This window comes from Canis lupus, chromosome X (assembly GCF_011100685.1).
Source record: "Canis lupus familiaris isolate Mischka breed German Shepherd chromosome X, alternate assembly UU_Cfam_GSD_1.0, whole genome shotgun sequence".
NCBI lineage: Eukaryota > Metazoa > Chordata > Mammalia > Carnivora > Canidae > Canis > Canis lupus.
The window spans coordinates 26110822-26124240 of NC_049260.1; the positions used below are offsets into that span (position 1 = coordinate 26110822).

The 13419-nt window shown below is 38.3% G+C and overlaps 1 protein-coding gene across 12 annotated transcripts in view; it reads right to left on the bottom strand.

The window, feature by feature from the left end:
• Positions 1-5964: 5964 nt before the first annotated feature.
• The window catches only part of TAB3 (TGF-beta activated kinase 1 (MAP3K7) binding protein 3), an 89316-nt gene continuing 81861 nt past the window's right edge, over positions 5965-13419 (bottom strand). For 11 of the 12 annotated variants that reach the window (XM_038587150.1, XM_038587153.1, XM_038587149.1 and 8 more), the window contains one exon: positions 5965-10187. In XM_038587150.1, the coding sequence (XP_038443078.1) occupies positions 10039-10187 (149 nt within the window). In that variant the 3' untranslated portion in view covers positions 5965-10038. The remainder of the gene's footprint in view (positions 10188-13419) is intronic. The other variant, XM_038587154.1, reaches the window with a different exon arrangement.

A 13419-nucleotide genomic window follows, 5' to 3' on the forward strand; every position in this document is an offset into this window, starting at 1 on the left:
TTATATAGCCTTATGGGATTTCCCTTAGATGTAACTGAGTTTTCCTTTTCTCTTGCTACTTGTAAAGTTCTCTCTTTATCATTTCTTTTTGCCAGTTTAAGTATTATGTGTCTTGGCGTGAACCACCTTGGATTGATGTTGTTGAGGGCTCTCCCTGCCTCTTGGATCTGGTTGTGCTTTTTTCCTTCCTCAGTGGTTAGGAAAGTTTACAGATATTTTTTTTCCCAAATAAGTTTTCTGCCCTCTTCTCTTTCTTTCTTTGACTTCTGTATTGCAAATGTTATATACTTGATGATGTTGCTGAGTTCATTCAGCCTGTTCCCATTTTTTAAATTTTTTCCCCTGTACTCTTTAGCTTGGTTGTTTTCCATTATGCTGTCTTCGAGATTGTTGATCTGTTTTTCTGCATCCTCTAATTTGCTATTAATTCCTTTCAGTGTATTTATTTCATTTATTGAATTCTTCATCTCTGAAGGTTTTTTTTTAAGATTTTATTTATTTATTTAACAGAGCGCAAGCAGGAAGAGTAGCAGAGGAAGAGGGAGAAGCAGACTCCCCACTGAGCAGGAAGCCCGATGTGGGGTTCGATCTCAGGACCTTGATTATCTTTATGACCATTAATCTGAATTTTTTTGAGCATATTGTTTATCTCCATTTCATCTAGTTCTTCTCTGATTTTGTCTTCCACAGATAACCACCAATTTATGGTTTTCTCCTGTATGTTTCCTTAATTGTGTTTGATAGGAAAACAAGACACAGCAAATGCTTGTTCACAGGTATGACACATTTTAGACTTTGCTCCAGTGTTCCTATGACCAGGATAGGTCAGTATGCTGACTTTCTGCTCCATGTCCCTGCATGAATTTGGAGATTACCAGAAGTTGTAAATGCTAAATCACCTACATCACATTGATAGTGTTTTTCTCCCCAGAATACTTGTGATTATGGGTGATTATGCAATTTTGAACAAAGACTTGATCACACAATTCACTTTTGTATGGCTTCTCACCTGTATGACTCATTACATAACTTCTCAGCTGGTTACAAGGGTGAATATCTTTCCACTTATGTGGCCGCCATAGAGTCTGACAAACCTTCTCAAGCTCTTGGTTTGATAAACACTTTTCCATATATATTACACATCAGCCTGGCCTTGGAATATGGGTATCTCTGGCCTTTCTAAAGTTTGGGATAGAACACTTCACTTTTATGAAAGACCTACATTCATACGTGTTTTTGCTAACCGAAAGAAATCAGAAGAGGACTTTCACTTTTACCAAAAAAGGCAGGGAGTGAAAGGTGTTGAGCAGCATGCAACCCAAGTGGGGAGAGTGGCCCCACCAAGCTCCCTCCCTGGGAACTACACTGAGCATCTCAGCATTAAGCTGCCATTGCTTTAAACTCACTCTGTGAGCATCCGTGCTTGATCCTGATTTGTGTGTGTGTGTGCATTTATTAGCAAGATGTGTCCTAAGGTAACAGGAAAACCATTAAAGAGGGTTTTTTTGCGGGGAGGGGAATCTATGAGTGTTCAAATGTTTTATATAAATTAATGGTAACTGCTTCTTTATGCCATTTCTGCTTACAGAACTTTTTATGGGAATGCTTTACTTCTGGATAGCTGGGAAACCTGTGTCTCTGGTCTAGCTTTTCCCTGGAGCTCACCATGTCATCAGGATTCCTGACACTGGCCATATTCCATACAGCAGGTTCTTTCAGAGTATAGTCGAGCTGCGATTTTCCACATTTCTCTTTCATTGTTGGAGTTGGCACAAAGACATCTTGTACTAGAAATGTATTTCTTTGAGTTCTGACTTAACATTTTTTTGTACAACTTGTTCTTTTACAGGTGTAGACAATTTATTTGCATGTGGAGATTTTTCAACAGATGCATTCTCTAAAACACAGATACTGTACTGTTTTATTCTGCCATTTTCTGGGAGTTGAAAGCTGCCTTTTTAGTATCAGATAACATCTTTGCTAACACCCCTTGTTAAGGATTTGCCCGAACTAAATCTGATTTTAGTCTTAATTCCAATTTTGAATCAGAGGTTATTTAGAAGAGTTTTTAGTTTCTGGGGGCTTGATTTTTTAGATTTAATGTCTCTCAGAAAAATGTGGCCTGTATAATAATGATTTTCTTGATATATATATTTTTGTAAATGTTTGGTAAACATTTCAAAGAACATTTAGTTCACGTGAGATATCTAATGTTATTTTTTTTTTTTTTTGAGATATCTAATGTTATTACGTGGAGACTCCGCTAAGCTGATTCTAATACTATTTATTTTGTCTGTTTTGCATTTCACAGAGTTCTGTTCAAGTTTGACAGAAATGCAGAAATCTGATGTCACTCTTACCTTTGTGGGTAGTATTTTTTTGAACATCTCCCCATGTCTCTATTTGTTGCTTCTCCCCTATTTATGTTCATTCCTTCTTGTATTCCTAATTTTTGTTCCTCCTAGATCTAGATTTCCCATTTGTTGTATCAGAAACTCAGGTTTCTTGAGTATCACTACTTGTATTTGTAGTTGAGGATTTTGTAAAACTTAGTTTTCATTTGAAGGAAACCATTTCTGATCTAATGCTTTCTGAGAGATACCAAGTTGCTGTAAATTTTGGGATTAAGATTAGAAATTAAAGTTTTCTGCTCTGATTCTGTAGGATGAGGTCCTTCTTTTTAGAGTGTGAAACCTTTCCATATATTTACTGATTTTTAAGGAATTTTACAAAAAAGATTATGTGGGTGACAATGCTCAAATATTTTAATCCTTAAGGAAAAGGAAAGCTGAATGAAGCCTTCTACTTTTTTTCTGTGCATGTTTCTTAGAAAATGCCTGATTACAGAGCATAGGAAAGTCAGGGATGTTTCACGTTCTGCTAAGCAAGCACCGGTGGGTACTGCTTTATATATTTCCTAGGGAGTTGAAGATTGTTCCCTGGAATCTTCAACTAGGCCAAGCAAAGTTTTTCCTCTGTTTGTTGTGGTAGCTTGAAGTTACTCGGGGCATCGTGCCCCTTTATCTCCGTGGACAAACCACTCCCTACAGGGCTTTGCTTATTTAATGAAACCATAGTGCACATTGAGACAAAGACAAAAGTCACAGTCGCAGTGACTATCTATCTATCTAGCACACTTACCCTTGCATTTGTTTGCTGCTCAGAGTTGGGGAGTCCCATAGGCATGCTTTGCAGGTTTTCCTTGATGGCCTTCATGGATGACTGGAACTGTGGGCTGACTGATCCTGGTTGCTACTGCCTTCAGTATGTCCCCATCTGCACCTTGTCATTTCTGACCCCCAGCACAGTTTCCTGTTCTCCAACCATTAAAGATGTTTTCGTTATTTTAGAACTTGGAAAAAGAAAGTCAAATCATAATCTTAAAATAGGAGTTCCCCTGCCACGTGTGACCATTTGATTCCTTGCTGAAGTATACAGGGAATGCAAGCAATTTCAGGATGCTTTAAAACCCAATTGTCTCTTTCCCTGGCTCCCTAACCCCAAATGCCATTCAAATAAAGATTTTTTTTTTTAATTAAACCTACCCAACCAAGGCAGACTATTAGTGATTTAAGAGAAATCAAAATTGGAGGATGGGATTTTACGTATGTATTTATTTATTTTATTTATTTATTTTTTTTTTGGAGGATGGGATTTTAAAAAGGCTACAAATGTTAGTGCTTCTTGACTAATGCAACACTACTCTCTGAAAAGCACCTGGGTCCCCAAGAGAGCAAATGCACAAATAAGTCAAAAACCAAGCGAAGTAACATACAATGATCACTTTGCTCCCAAATCACAACACAAAACTTGAAACCAGGCTGTGTAAAAAGCACCTGATTTTTTTGGCACCCTGTATTTCTTAACCACCAGAAAGTCAAGAAAGGGTGGTCAGAAGCATACCCATCACATTTCACGAGACAAGAAGAGTGAGGTGGTTAGCCTGATATGAGAATCTGGAACTCGCGAACCATAATATCACCCACATACTATATATCCCATTAAAACCTTTGAAACCGCTATCACAAAACACGGCCTGGGCAGTGTCCTAAGCAAAGGCCAGCAGACCAAAGTTAAGTAGGGAGTCTTTGAAGAATGCAGGTAGGAGACAAACACCAGATGCCCTGCCCCCAGCAGTGCTCCAGACTTCTCTGTGGAAAACTGAGCTACTCAATACCTAGGGAGAAATTATGATCAAGATTGCAGGATTATAGGCAGATATGTAGTTCCCACAGATGCCTCTCTTGATTACAAAAATGAGCACCATGATCAGTATTGTGTTAACAGATTTGAAGTCATTTTTTTTTTCTTTCTTTTCTTTCTTTATGAATGAATGATAGACATAGAGAAGGAGAGACACAGGAGGAGGGAGAAGCAGGCTCCATGCAGGGAGCCCGATGTGGGACTCGATCCCCGGACTCCAGGATCATGCCGTGGGCCAAAGGCAGGCGATAAACCGCTGAGCCACCCAGGGATCCCTGAAGTCATTTCTATTTAAAAATCCATTAATGAAAAGGGACAACTTAGGATGTGAGAAGAAGAGAAACAGGGGAATAAGAAAAATAGTCCACCTACTATTTTTAAAGTTGTCTTGGATTTTCTTGCAGTGCGTTACTTACTGTAAGATATAGTGGGGAGGTAGCCAGATATTAATAAGGGAAAGGTTTATGGTTTCAGATATGGAGAGAAAATACATGTAGATTTAAGATGTAAGGGGCACCCTTGGTGGTGCAGCGGTTTAGCGCCGCCTGCAGCCCGGGGTGTGATCCTGGAGACCCGGGATCGAGTCCCACATCGGGCTTCCTGCGGGGAGCCTGCTTCTCCCTCTGCCTGTGTCTCTGCCTCTCTCTTCGCTCTCTCTGAATAAATAAATAAATAAATCTTTAAAAAAAAAAAAGATTTAAGATGTAAGAACAATTTTCAAGTATTCTACTCAGACTCGAATTGAGACATGCTTGTTAAAAAAAAAAGGTTACGTGGAAAATGTAACCCTGGATATTTGCTAATATTTCACAAGCTGTGATAGGAATATATGGTGCTTATGGTAAAAAGCTTATTGCTATGATGCCTAGGATCTGTCTTGTTTCAAAATAACCGGGTGGGGGGAATGAGAATGTACATGAAATACAATTGCTTCTATAAGGATAATTTTGGAAGTTTGGTAATGAGCAAAGGATCATTCTACAATTCTTCTGTATTTAGGTAGGTTTATAAATTCTCATGTATTAAAAAGTAGAAATTCTTTTGACTTCAAATATACTCACTTGCTGAAAAGTCAATCTGTTCTGATTGCTGTGCAAATTTGGAACGCTGACTACAGACTCTAGCAAGATGAGGGTCAAGTCCTTTGATAATTTGCCTTGGAAGGATAGGTGACCCTCAAACAACATGGGTTAGGGGGGCACTGATGCCCTGCATAGGTGTAAATTCACGTGTAACTTTTGGGTTCCCAAAACTTGTCTAACGTTGACTGGAAACGCTACAGATAACATAGTCATTTATCGTGTATTTTGTATGTTCTATGGATTACATACTATATTATTACCATAAAGCAGGCTAGAGAAAAGGAAATACGAAGAAAATCCTGAGGACAAAACATATTTGTAGTACTGTACTGTATTGCAAAAATCCACACATAAGTGGACCTATGCAGTTCAAGCCCATACTGTTCAAGCTATAAACAACAAAAAGATGAAGAAAACCACTCATTATCTAAGTTCTTAACACATTCCACCATTTTCATAAAATTTCCTTATATATACTTCTACCCAATTTGTAGAATTAATGTACCCTTAATACCCCAAATTTCATATTATGACATGTTCTACAAGGGGCACAAAAATACTATGAATGAAAGACTAGGTTTCTGAGGCAGCGTATTTCAGTCTAGAAATCTATCTGTTGGAACTGGGACTAGTTTGATACTATAAATTATTTCTAACTACACAGAAAAGATGCAGAATGTAGTGTTTGCTTTTAGTTTATTAATTTATTTTGCAGGAATCTTTGACTTTCCGAATATGTACTGTTTGGAAGTACGATGCATGCAAAGCCTTTTAAAATGCCTTTGTACAATTTCACCTCAAAATAATGATTCACAGCATACACAGAAATCTAAAAGAAACATGGTATTTACAAGATTTAATAGGTTCTTGCTGTTTTAATGAAGAAACTGATCAATTCTTTTACAGTAGGGAAACATGGACATTGGGTGTCATTATAAATAATAACTCAGAATTGTTCAGTCTCAAAGCAACTTTTCATGGCTTTAGAAACTAAGATTGAATCGTCATCCTATTAATCTCTGAATGCCCAAGCCATGCAAAATCTACTTGTATTAAATACTTGGGGATGCAAATAGTAAAGAAAAAAAATGCAGGTCTAGTGAATGTGAAAATGTGATCAGATTTAACTTTTACAATACGAAAATACTGTTAATTCTTTCAAAAAGATACAGTAGTGGTGCAACAGACAGTGCCCAATTTATTCTGATTTTTTTATAGTAACATTTCAATGGTCATTTTTCTTACTCGACCAATATACAGACACACAACTGTAACATGGATTCATTCAAAGTCTGAACAGTGGTTACAATATTAAAATAAATCAATTTTAACTATGAAGGAACATCTTCACATTCTAGGATATGTCACTGATATTTTCAAAGGACAATTTTTCTATGCCTTATACCTTTGCTTTTTGCTTATACTGTCAAAGACATTACAATTACCTTTTAAAATACTATATAAAATTGAGTTGCCACAAAGTTGGATATGAACCCTAGATAACTGGGACAAAACAATGACAAAATTTACGGAAACGATAATTTCTTTTAATAATTAAAAAGTACTAAAATTGAGACCAGCTCCTTAAAAATTAAACTGCTCATCACACTTTCCATTTCGTTCAGGGAAATAAACAAATTAGCAACACTTTCCCCACCATCCTTTCTCTAAAACTACCTTTCCTACAATGCAGTTCTTTAGTTTCTTTAAAACCCCCTGCCTCTTTGCTCTCCCATACAAGGTCATTGTCAATTCCAAACATTTTACAATGCTTAGAAAGCTGCTGGCTCCTCTATTCCCACTTTAAACTCTTCTGACCCACTCCAAAAGTTAAGGGGTAATGTACTTTTAACAAAACGACAAATGTGCTTTCTAAAAACCCAGTTTACAAAACCATGAAATAGTGTAACATGTATAGTCAGGCCTATGTGTTACCAGATACATCAAACTAGTCATGTTTTAAGAAAAAAATCTTTTTACTAAAAACACCAAGTGCACCAACTGACCCAAAGAGCATAAGTACCTCAGCAGACAGGCACCACCCGATTTCTATCCTCCCACTTCTATGCCAACTGTGCGCACACATCAATCTGACCAGGAGATCCTTTTGAAAAGGCACCTTGAAAGTTGACTGTATTCTTATTCAAAGTGGTTATGGGCAAGAAGTCTATATTGGGGACACAGTTAAACATACCAAATTTGTCAGTGTAAAACAATTTTTCTTATTTTAAAAACTGAATACAGCCTATGTTGGCATATGAAACTCGTGTACAACCAGAAATGAACACCTAGGAAACTTCTTTAAAACCCAGCTCTGATGTCTCCTACTCCACCCTCTACACCTATCAAAGAGACTGGTTTCTTCTTTTTCCTGGCAGGTGAAAATAATGATTTACTAGATAGATCACCAATGGACTGGAACCATGCATCTACTGTATGTTAACAGCTTATTAACCTGGATGTATGTTCATGCAATAGTTGTAAAGTCATCTACATGGTTTTAATAAAGCATCCAACTGTTTCCATACATGCTACTTTCATTCTCAACTGACAAGTGCCAAGTTAACTGCTGCCACTTCAGCATATCTAAGAATACTGGTAAACCTTTAGCTAGAACACCAAGCAGTATATATATTTTTTTCCCCTAAATTGTTATTTAATACCAAGTGGGGTTGATCATCACGAAAGAGATACGAAACCATACAAAGGCGAAGGCATTGGCGTATTACACAACAGCAGGACTGAGAGACGGCTACTGGAGAGACATACCAGTGTCACAGAAACCTTAAAGAAGGCTGTTTTCAGGTCAATGCTTTTAAGCCCATCTGTTTTCTCACCATTATTTTCACAGTTACATGAGATGTTTTATCAGTGTCATCACATAGCCACGCATACTTTTGTGAAACAAGTGGATGGGGGGGGTGGGGTGTGGCGTGGATTTTCCACATTGGAAAAAACATTTTCAAAGCTGTAGGTCGAGTGTGAAAGTAGATGCTTTTGATGGAAAATGATGATGAGTTATTATGCCTTTGGTTTCATTATACTATTAAGTGCAGCTTGTTTTTCCAGGTCTGCCAGATATCACTTCTAAAGTAGAATAATACAATGACAGCTTCAAGAGTGTGTGTGTGTGTGTGTGGGCGGGGGGAGGTGGGGGGAGAACACGGTATGTGAGAGTGGATATTCCTCAAATTAAAACCTCTGGTAAAATCCGTTAGGATCAGAAACCTTGGTTCTACTGCTGTTTATATTCACCCAAGTAATGGGAAGATTCCAAAATCCAATTCTGAACTAGGACGGAAATTCAACAGTGATAGAGACCTTAAATAAATGTCCTATTAATAATTTTCTAGTGGTACACCTTTAGGAGTCACAGGACTTTCTATCTCTTCATTATTCATACCCTAAAGTTGGGGTTTCATAAACAGGGAGTGCTTTAGTATCACCTGAACAAACTCAGTAATTATCTCTGAATACAGTATGTTAAATTTAAACAGTTCTTAGTTTTAAAGTCCTTTGTATTCACCTTTGTCTTAATCCTATCCCTTGACTAGCCTTCTCTTCTTCCCAAGTAACAACGCAGTGTACTATTTTGATATTGGCCAACTGTAATTTCCCTTCTAGTGGTTTATTAACGTGTGCAAATCAATCTGTATTGAACAGCTAATGTTTTTTTTGTTGTTTTTTTTGTTTGTTTGTTTTTTCAGCTAAGTTAGGATTCTGGCACAAAACACTGTGCTGTAAACATCGTGAACTCATCACAAAACTGGAAGGAGGTGAAAAAAAGGCCCTATGGACTGCAAACATTTCTTACAGAACCACAGCTGAGCTCAAGATTTCTGAATGGATTTTGGAATGGATTTACATTTGGCATACATTCACTGTGCTATTGGCAAAGCGCAGTTTACGAGAAGGTCATTCATAAAATCATACTTGGTAAGGACTTGTTATTTTTAAAGCCAATGGCCTAATAAAAGCATGCAGTAACTTAAAAATTATATCTATTAATGTGGCATAATTAGGTCTTAGTTACCAGTGTTGATTTAGCTCGATGAATTACTGTACAAGTAAAATGATTTTATCACCTCTGATTGTACTTTTGAATGAAGGGCATGATATGCCTAATTCCTGACTGCTACAAATCACATTTTAAGCCATTGTGTGTTTGAAATTACCTCTGAAAAAAGCAGCAATTACAAAGACCCTTATTATTTTGCACCCCCCCCCCTCAAAAAAAATTAAGGTCCTATTCTGGGTGCTTTTTCCTGTCGTCCTTCAGTAGGGAACAACGGGAAGAAGCATGGGGAACCTTGGTTTTCCAGAGAGCTATGACCAGGTAAGTCTGCTCTAGGAATTCACAGTTTGTCTGTATAAGCTGTCACATGTCACACCATGATTTAAAGTTCTAGTTTATAAAGTAAGGGCCACTCAGCAGTAACTTTAACAACTGGGATTCCACAGAAGAGCTTTTGACTTCTATGTGTACATTCTTTCAGGAGTGAATCCTTTCCCAGCTTCAAGTATCCCTTTCTATCTCACTCTGCAATGAGTTAAGAAAGGAAAAAACAAAAACACTAAACACAGAGAACTCCCCATTCTTCTTGAATGAGCACAAGCCCTCCAGGGGCACTGCTCCTCCCCAGGTGGAATTGGAAATGAAAAGGCTGGGCAGATGCACAGACTCCCAAGGCTTCCTTTTCTTCTTGTGGGTGCTCCCAGTTTCGCTCTCAAGTCGATGCAGACTCTTCGAAGTTCAAGTGTACCGTGGCATCTCGCACTGCTCGCAACGGTTCAGTGCGGGGTGGTTCAGGAAGGTGCAGCTATCACAATTCCATGGGGCCCCCTCATAGTCTTCATCGCGGGGTTGTGTCCGGGGACTCTGTTTGGAGCCAGTTAGATGCTCTGGGGGAAGTCAGGATCAAGAGAGAAAAAAAAGATTGGATTCTTCCAACTATAATCCAAACTGGAAAATTACATTAAAAAAAAAAAAAGCTTCCTACTTGACTTAACGTCCAATGAATGTCCATAGCTACTACAACAGCAAGTTTGATAAAAATTCTACTTTAAGATAAATAGAAGTTCAGGAAAGATTACCTTATTCATTATCCACAGGTAGTGGTTATGCTATATTCTAGACAAATGAACAGGAGAAATGTCACACTGCAAGTGAAGTTCTGCCTCCTTCCTGTGTTTTCCCTGACAACTTCAGCCCCCTCCCCAACACACCCCCTTGTAGTATGAGCTGTACTGTATTCAACACCTGCTGGAACGTCTGCCTCCTTTCAGGAGCCCTGCAGCTTCACAATATGCATGTGTTATTTTAATAATAATGGTTCAAAATGACAGCGACTGTTCCTAACACAGCTGTTCCCAGAACGGTAAAAAGAGAGACACTCTATGGTTTTTCATAAAAGCTAAACTCATTCAGTATGAAAGATTTTTTTATTCTCAGATTCTTTACCACCTTTTTGGGGTTATGAGATCCTCCAGATTTTTAAAATGTCTGTATCTGGCAATACGAAATGCTGGCATCCTTAGGTCAATCCTTAGGATTTTCTTTAAAAATCTTTAAAATTTAGATTCCTCCTAGATCCTCGTCCCTCTCACCTTGAGCTCAAAAAGACTCTGCTTAAGGGAGTTAATTTGTAAATCCTGCTTTCTAGGAACAGTCCCTACTGAAATTGGCAGCAGTGATTTGGAGGCTCAAGATGGTTAGATGGAATTGTCCCTGGAATCCGGAGCGTGGCCAGGAGGCTGGGAAAATCTGTGTGTAAAACTGGAAATCATCACTGTGAACTGGAAATGAGATTAAGATAGAAAGTAAGCAGCCTACCTCAGCAGGTAACGACAAAAACTAAGATGGAAGGCTTTAAGCAGTTACCATTTGGGGTTAAGTCTATCTTCCATTGGAAATTAATGAGCTGACTTGGGGTTAGCAATTCATCTTTTATGACAGATGGCTGATGTGAACACTCCCCAAAAAGCAGAGAGCGCTGAGTTTGAGACCTCGAAACTTAGGACAGCATACAGACAGTAAGGCTCAGGCTGAAACAGGAAGGAGATGTAAAGCTAACAACACAACAGAAAACCCCACTGGGTTTGTCAACCTGTTCCTCCAACTATAAAAAGGGGGGAATGGGCTTGTTTCTCTGGCCTTCAATGGTGATCTGAGTGACAATTATCACCTACCCTGTATCTTTTAGCTCATGACTCCAAAATACAGAGACTTGATAGTTTTTTGTACGGTATGGAAGAATAAAAAGCACATTTAACTGATACAGCCTTTTCTTAGAGGAAAAACATTCTGCATGCCATTTCTGGAAAAGGTGGAAAAGGTTCTCTCTCATACGATACTCTTTAGGTTCTCCTAAATAGGTGCTAAAAACTCACTTTTATACTTTCCTAGAGCAGGCGAGTTTTTACTTTATTTCTTAAACTCCGTAAGTAACTGCACAACCTCTTATAACTTAATACAGAAAACTTGGGGCTCCTCTTCATTGTCTAATACTGTAGGCAAAGTAAAAATTTTCCCTCTATCCTTCATAGTTCTTACCTGAGACCCCCCTGTAATAAAAGTATAAACAAGAGAAGAAACAAAGTTCACTAACATATGTATCTCACATAGGGCAGAGGCCTAGGAAAATTAACTCCCCAAAGGGGGCCAAACCGCAACCTAAAATACCCTCTACAGCTACAGACAAAAGAAGGATGTTGGCTGGGGGGCAGGGGAAACAACTTAGGGGAGGTTACCTGACAGCACAGTAAATACGAGTAAGGTTTGTTACTTAGATTTGAGTCCCTTCCCTTATCCATTTTAGTCACAAGGCTCTCAGCTAGGTGGAGATTGCCTTTTATAATTGTAGATGTTCCTTACAAAGGGTAATTTCTACTCTGTTATCAGAGCTTCTCCTGCCTTTGCAGTTTCTCAGAATATTCCTTATGCCAAAGAGGCATATTTATTTGCTCCTTCAGCACCGTAATGATTTCATCTGGAATAAAATCATTGAAGTAACTTATCAAAAAAATTTTGAAAGCACCTAATAGAATTGTTGCTTAAGACCCTGCTCATTTCATCACAGAGAAGTACTGTTTAAATAGAAGCATCTAAAACTCGAAAGACATTTTAGATGTCCATTTTCATTTGATTTACAGTTGTAAAATCTTGTCTTTTTATGGACTGATTTAAAAGCAGTATTTCAGGCCTCACAGAAAAAAAGAACCTTAAAATATGCATATTTATACACAAATGAAAACTGAAGTCAGTATGGTTTTCCTTTAAGACTATTTTTGGGGGCAGCCTGAGTGGCTCAGCGGTTTAGTGCCACCTTCCGCCCAGGGTGTGATCCTGGAGACCCGGCACTGGCATCAAGTCCCACATCAGGCTCCCTGCGCGGAACCTGCTTCTCCCTCTGCCTGTGTCTCTGCCTCTCTCTTTCTCACTCTGTCTCTCTCATGAATGGATAAACAAAATCTTTTTTAGAAAAAATGGACTAAAAAAAGAAAAGAAAAGAAAAAATGGACTATTTTTGGGACACCTGGGTGGCTCAGTTAAGGTCATGATCCCAGAGTCCTGCGTATCAGGCTCCTCACATGTAGTCTACTTCTCCCTCTGCCTATGTCTCTGCCTCTCTCTGATGAATAAAACCTATTTTTAAGGAGCTTGGGTGGCTCGGTCAGAAGAACATGCGACTTTTGATCTTGGGGTCATGAGTTTGAGCCCCACCTTGGGTGTAGAGATTCATTAAAAACAAAAGAAAACCTTAAAAAAGGACTACTTTTAAATGGGTTAGTAGGCCAGATTTCCCTAAAACTAACCATCCTCATAAATATCAGACATCAATAATTTCACCAATATTGTTTATATTACATAAACTCAAACATACACGGTATCTTTAGAACCTTTACTTCAACTGAATCCCAAGGTAAAATTCAAGAAACACTAGAAAACTGCAGTGAAAAGTTATAAAGTCCAGAACTTTCAAGTTATTTAATCACTTAGCCTTACTTTCTAGATGCTATTGTTAGAGCCATCTACCCAATATGGTGACTACTGCCACTTGAAATGGAACTAGTGTGAACTGAAATGTGCTCTTAAGTGTAAAATGTACACCAGATTTCAAAGATGTAGTATGAA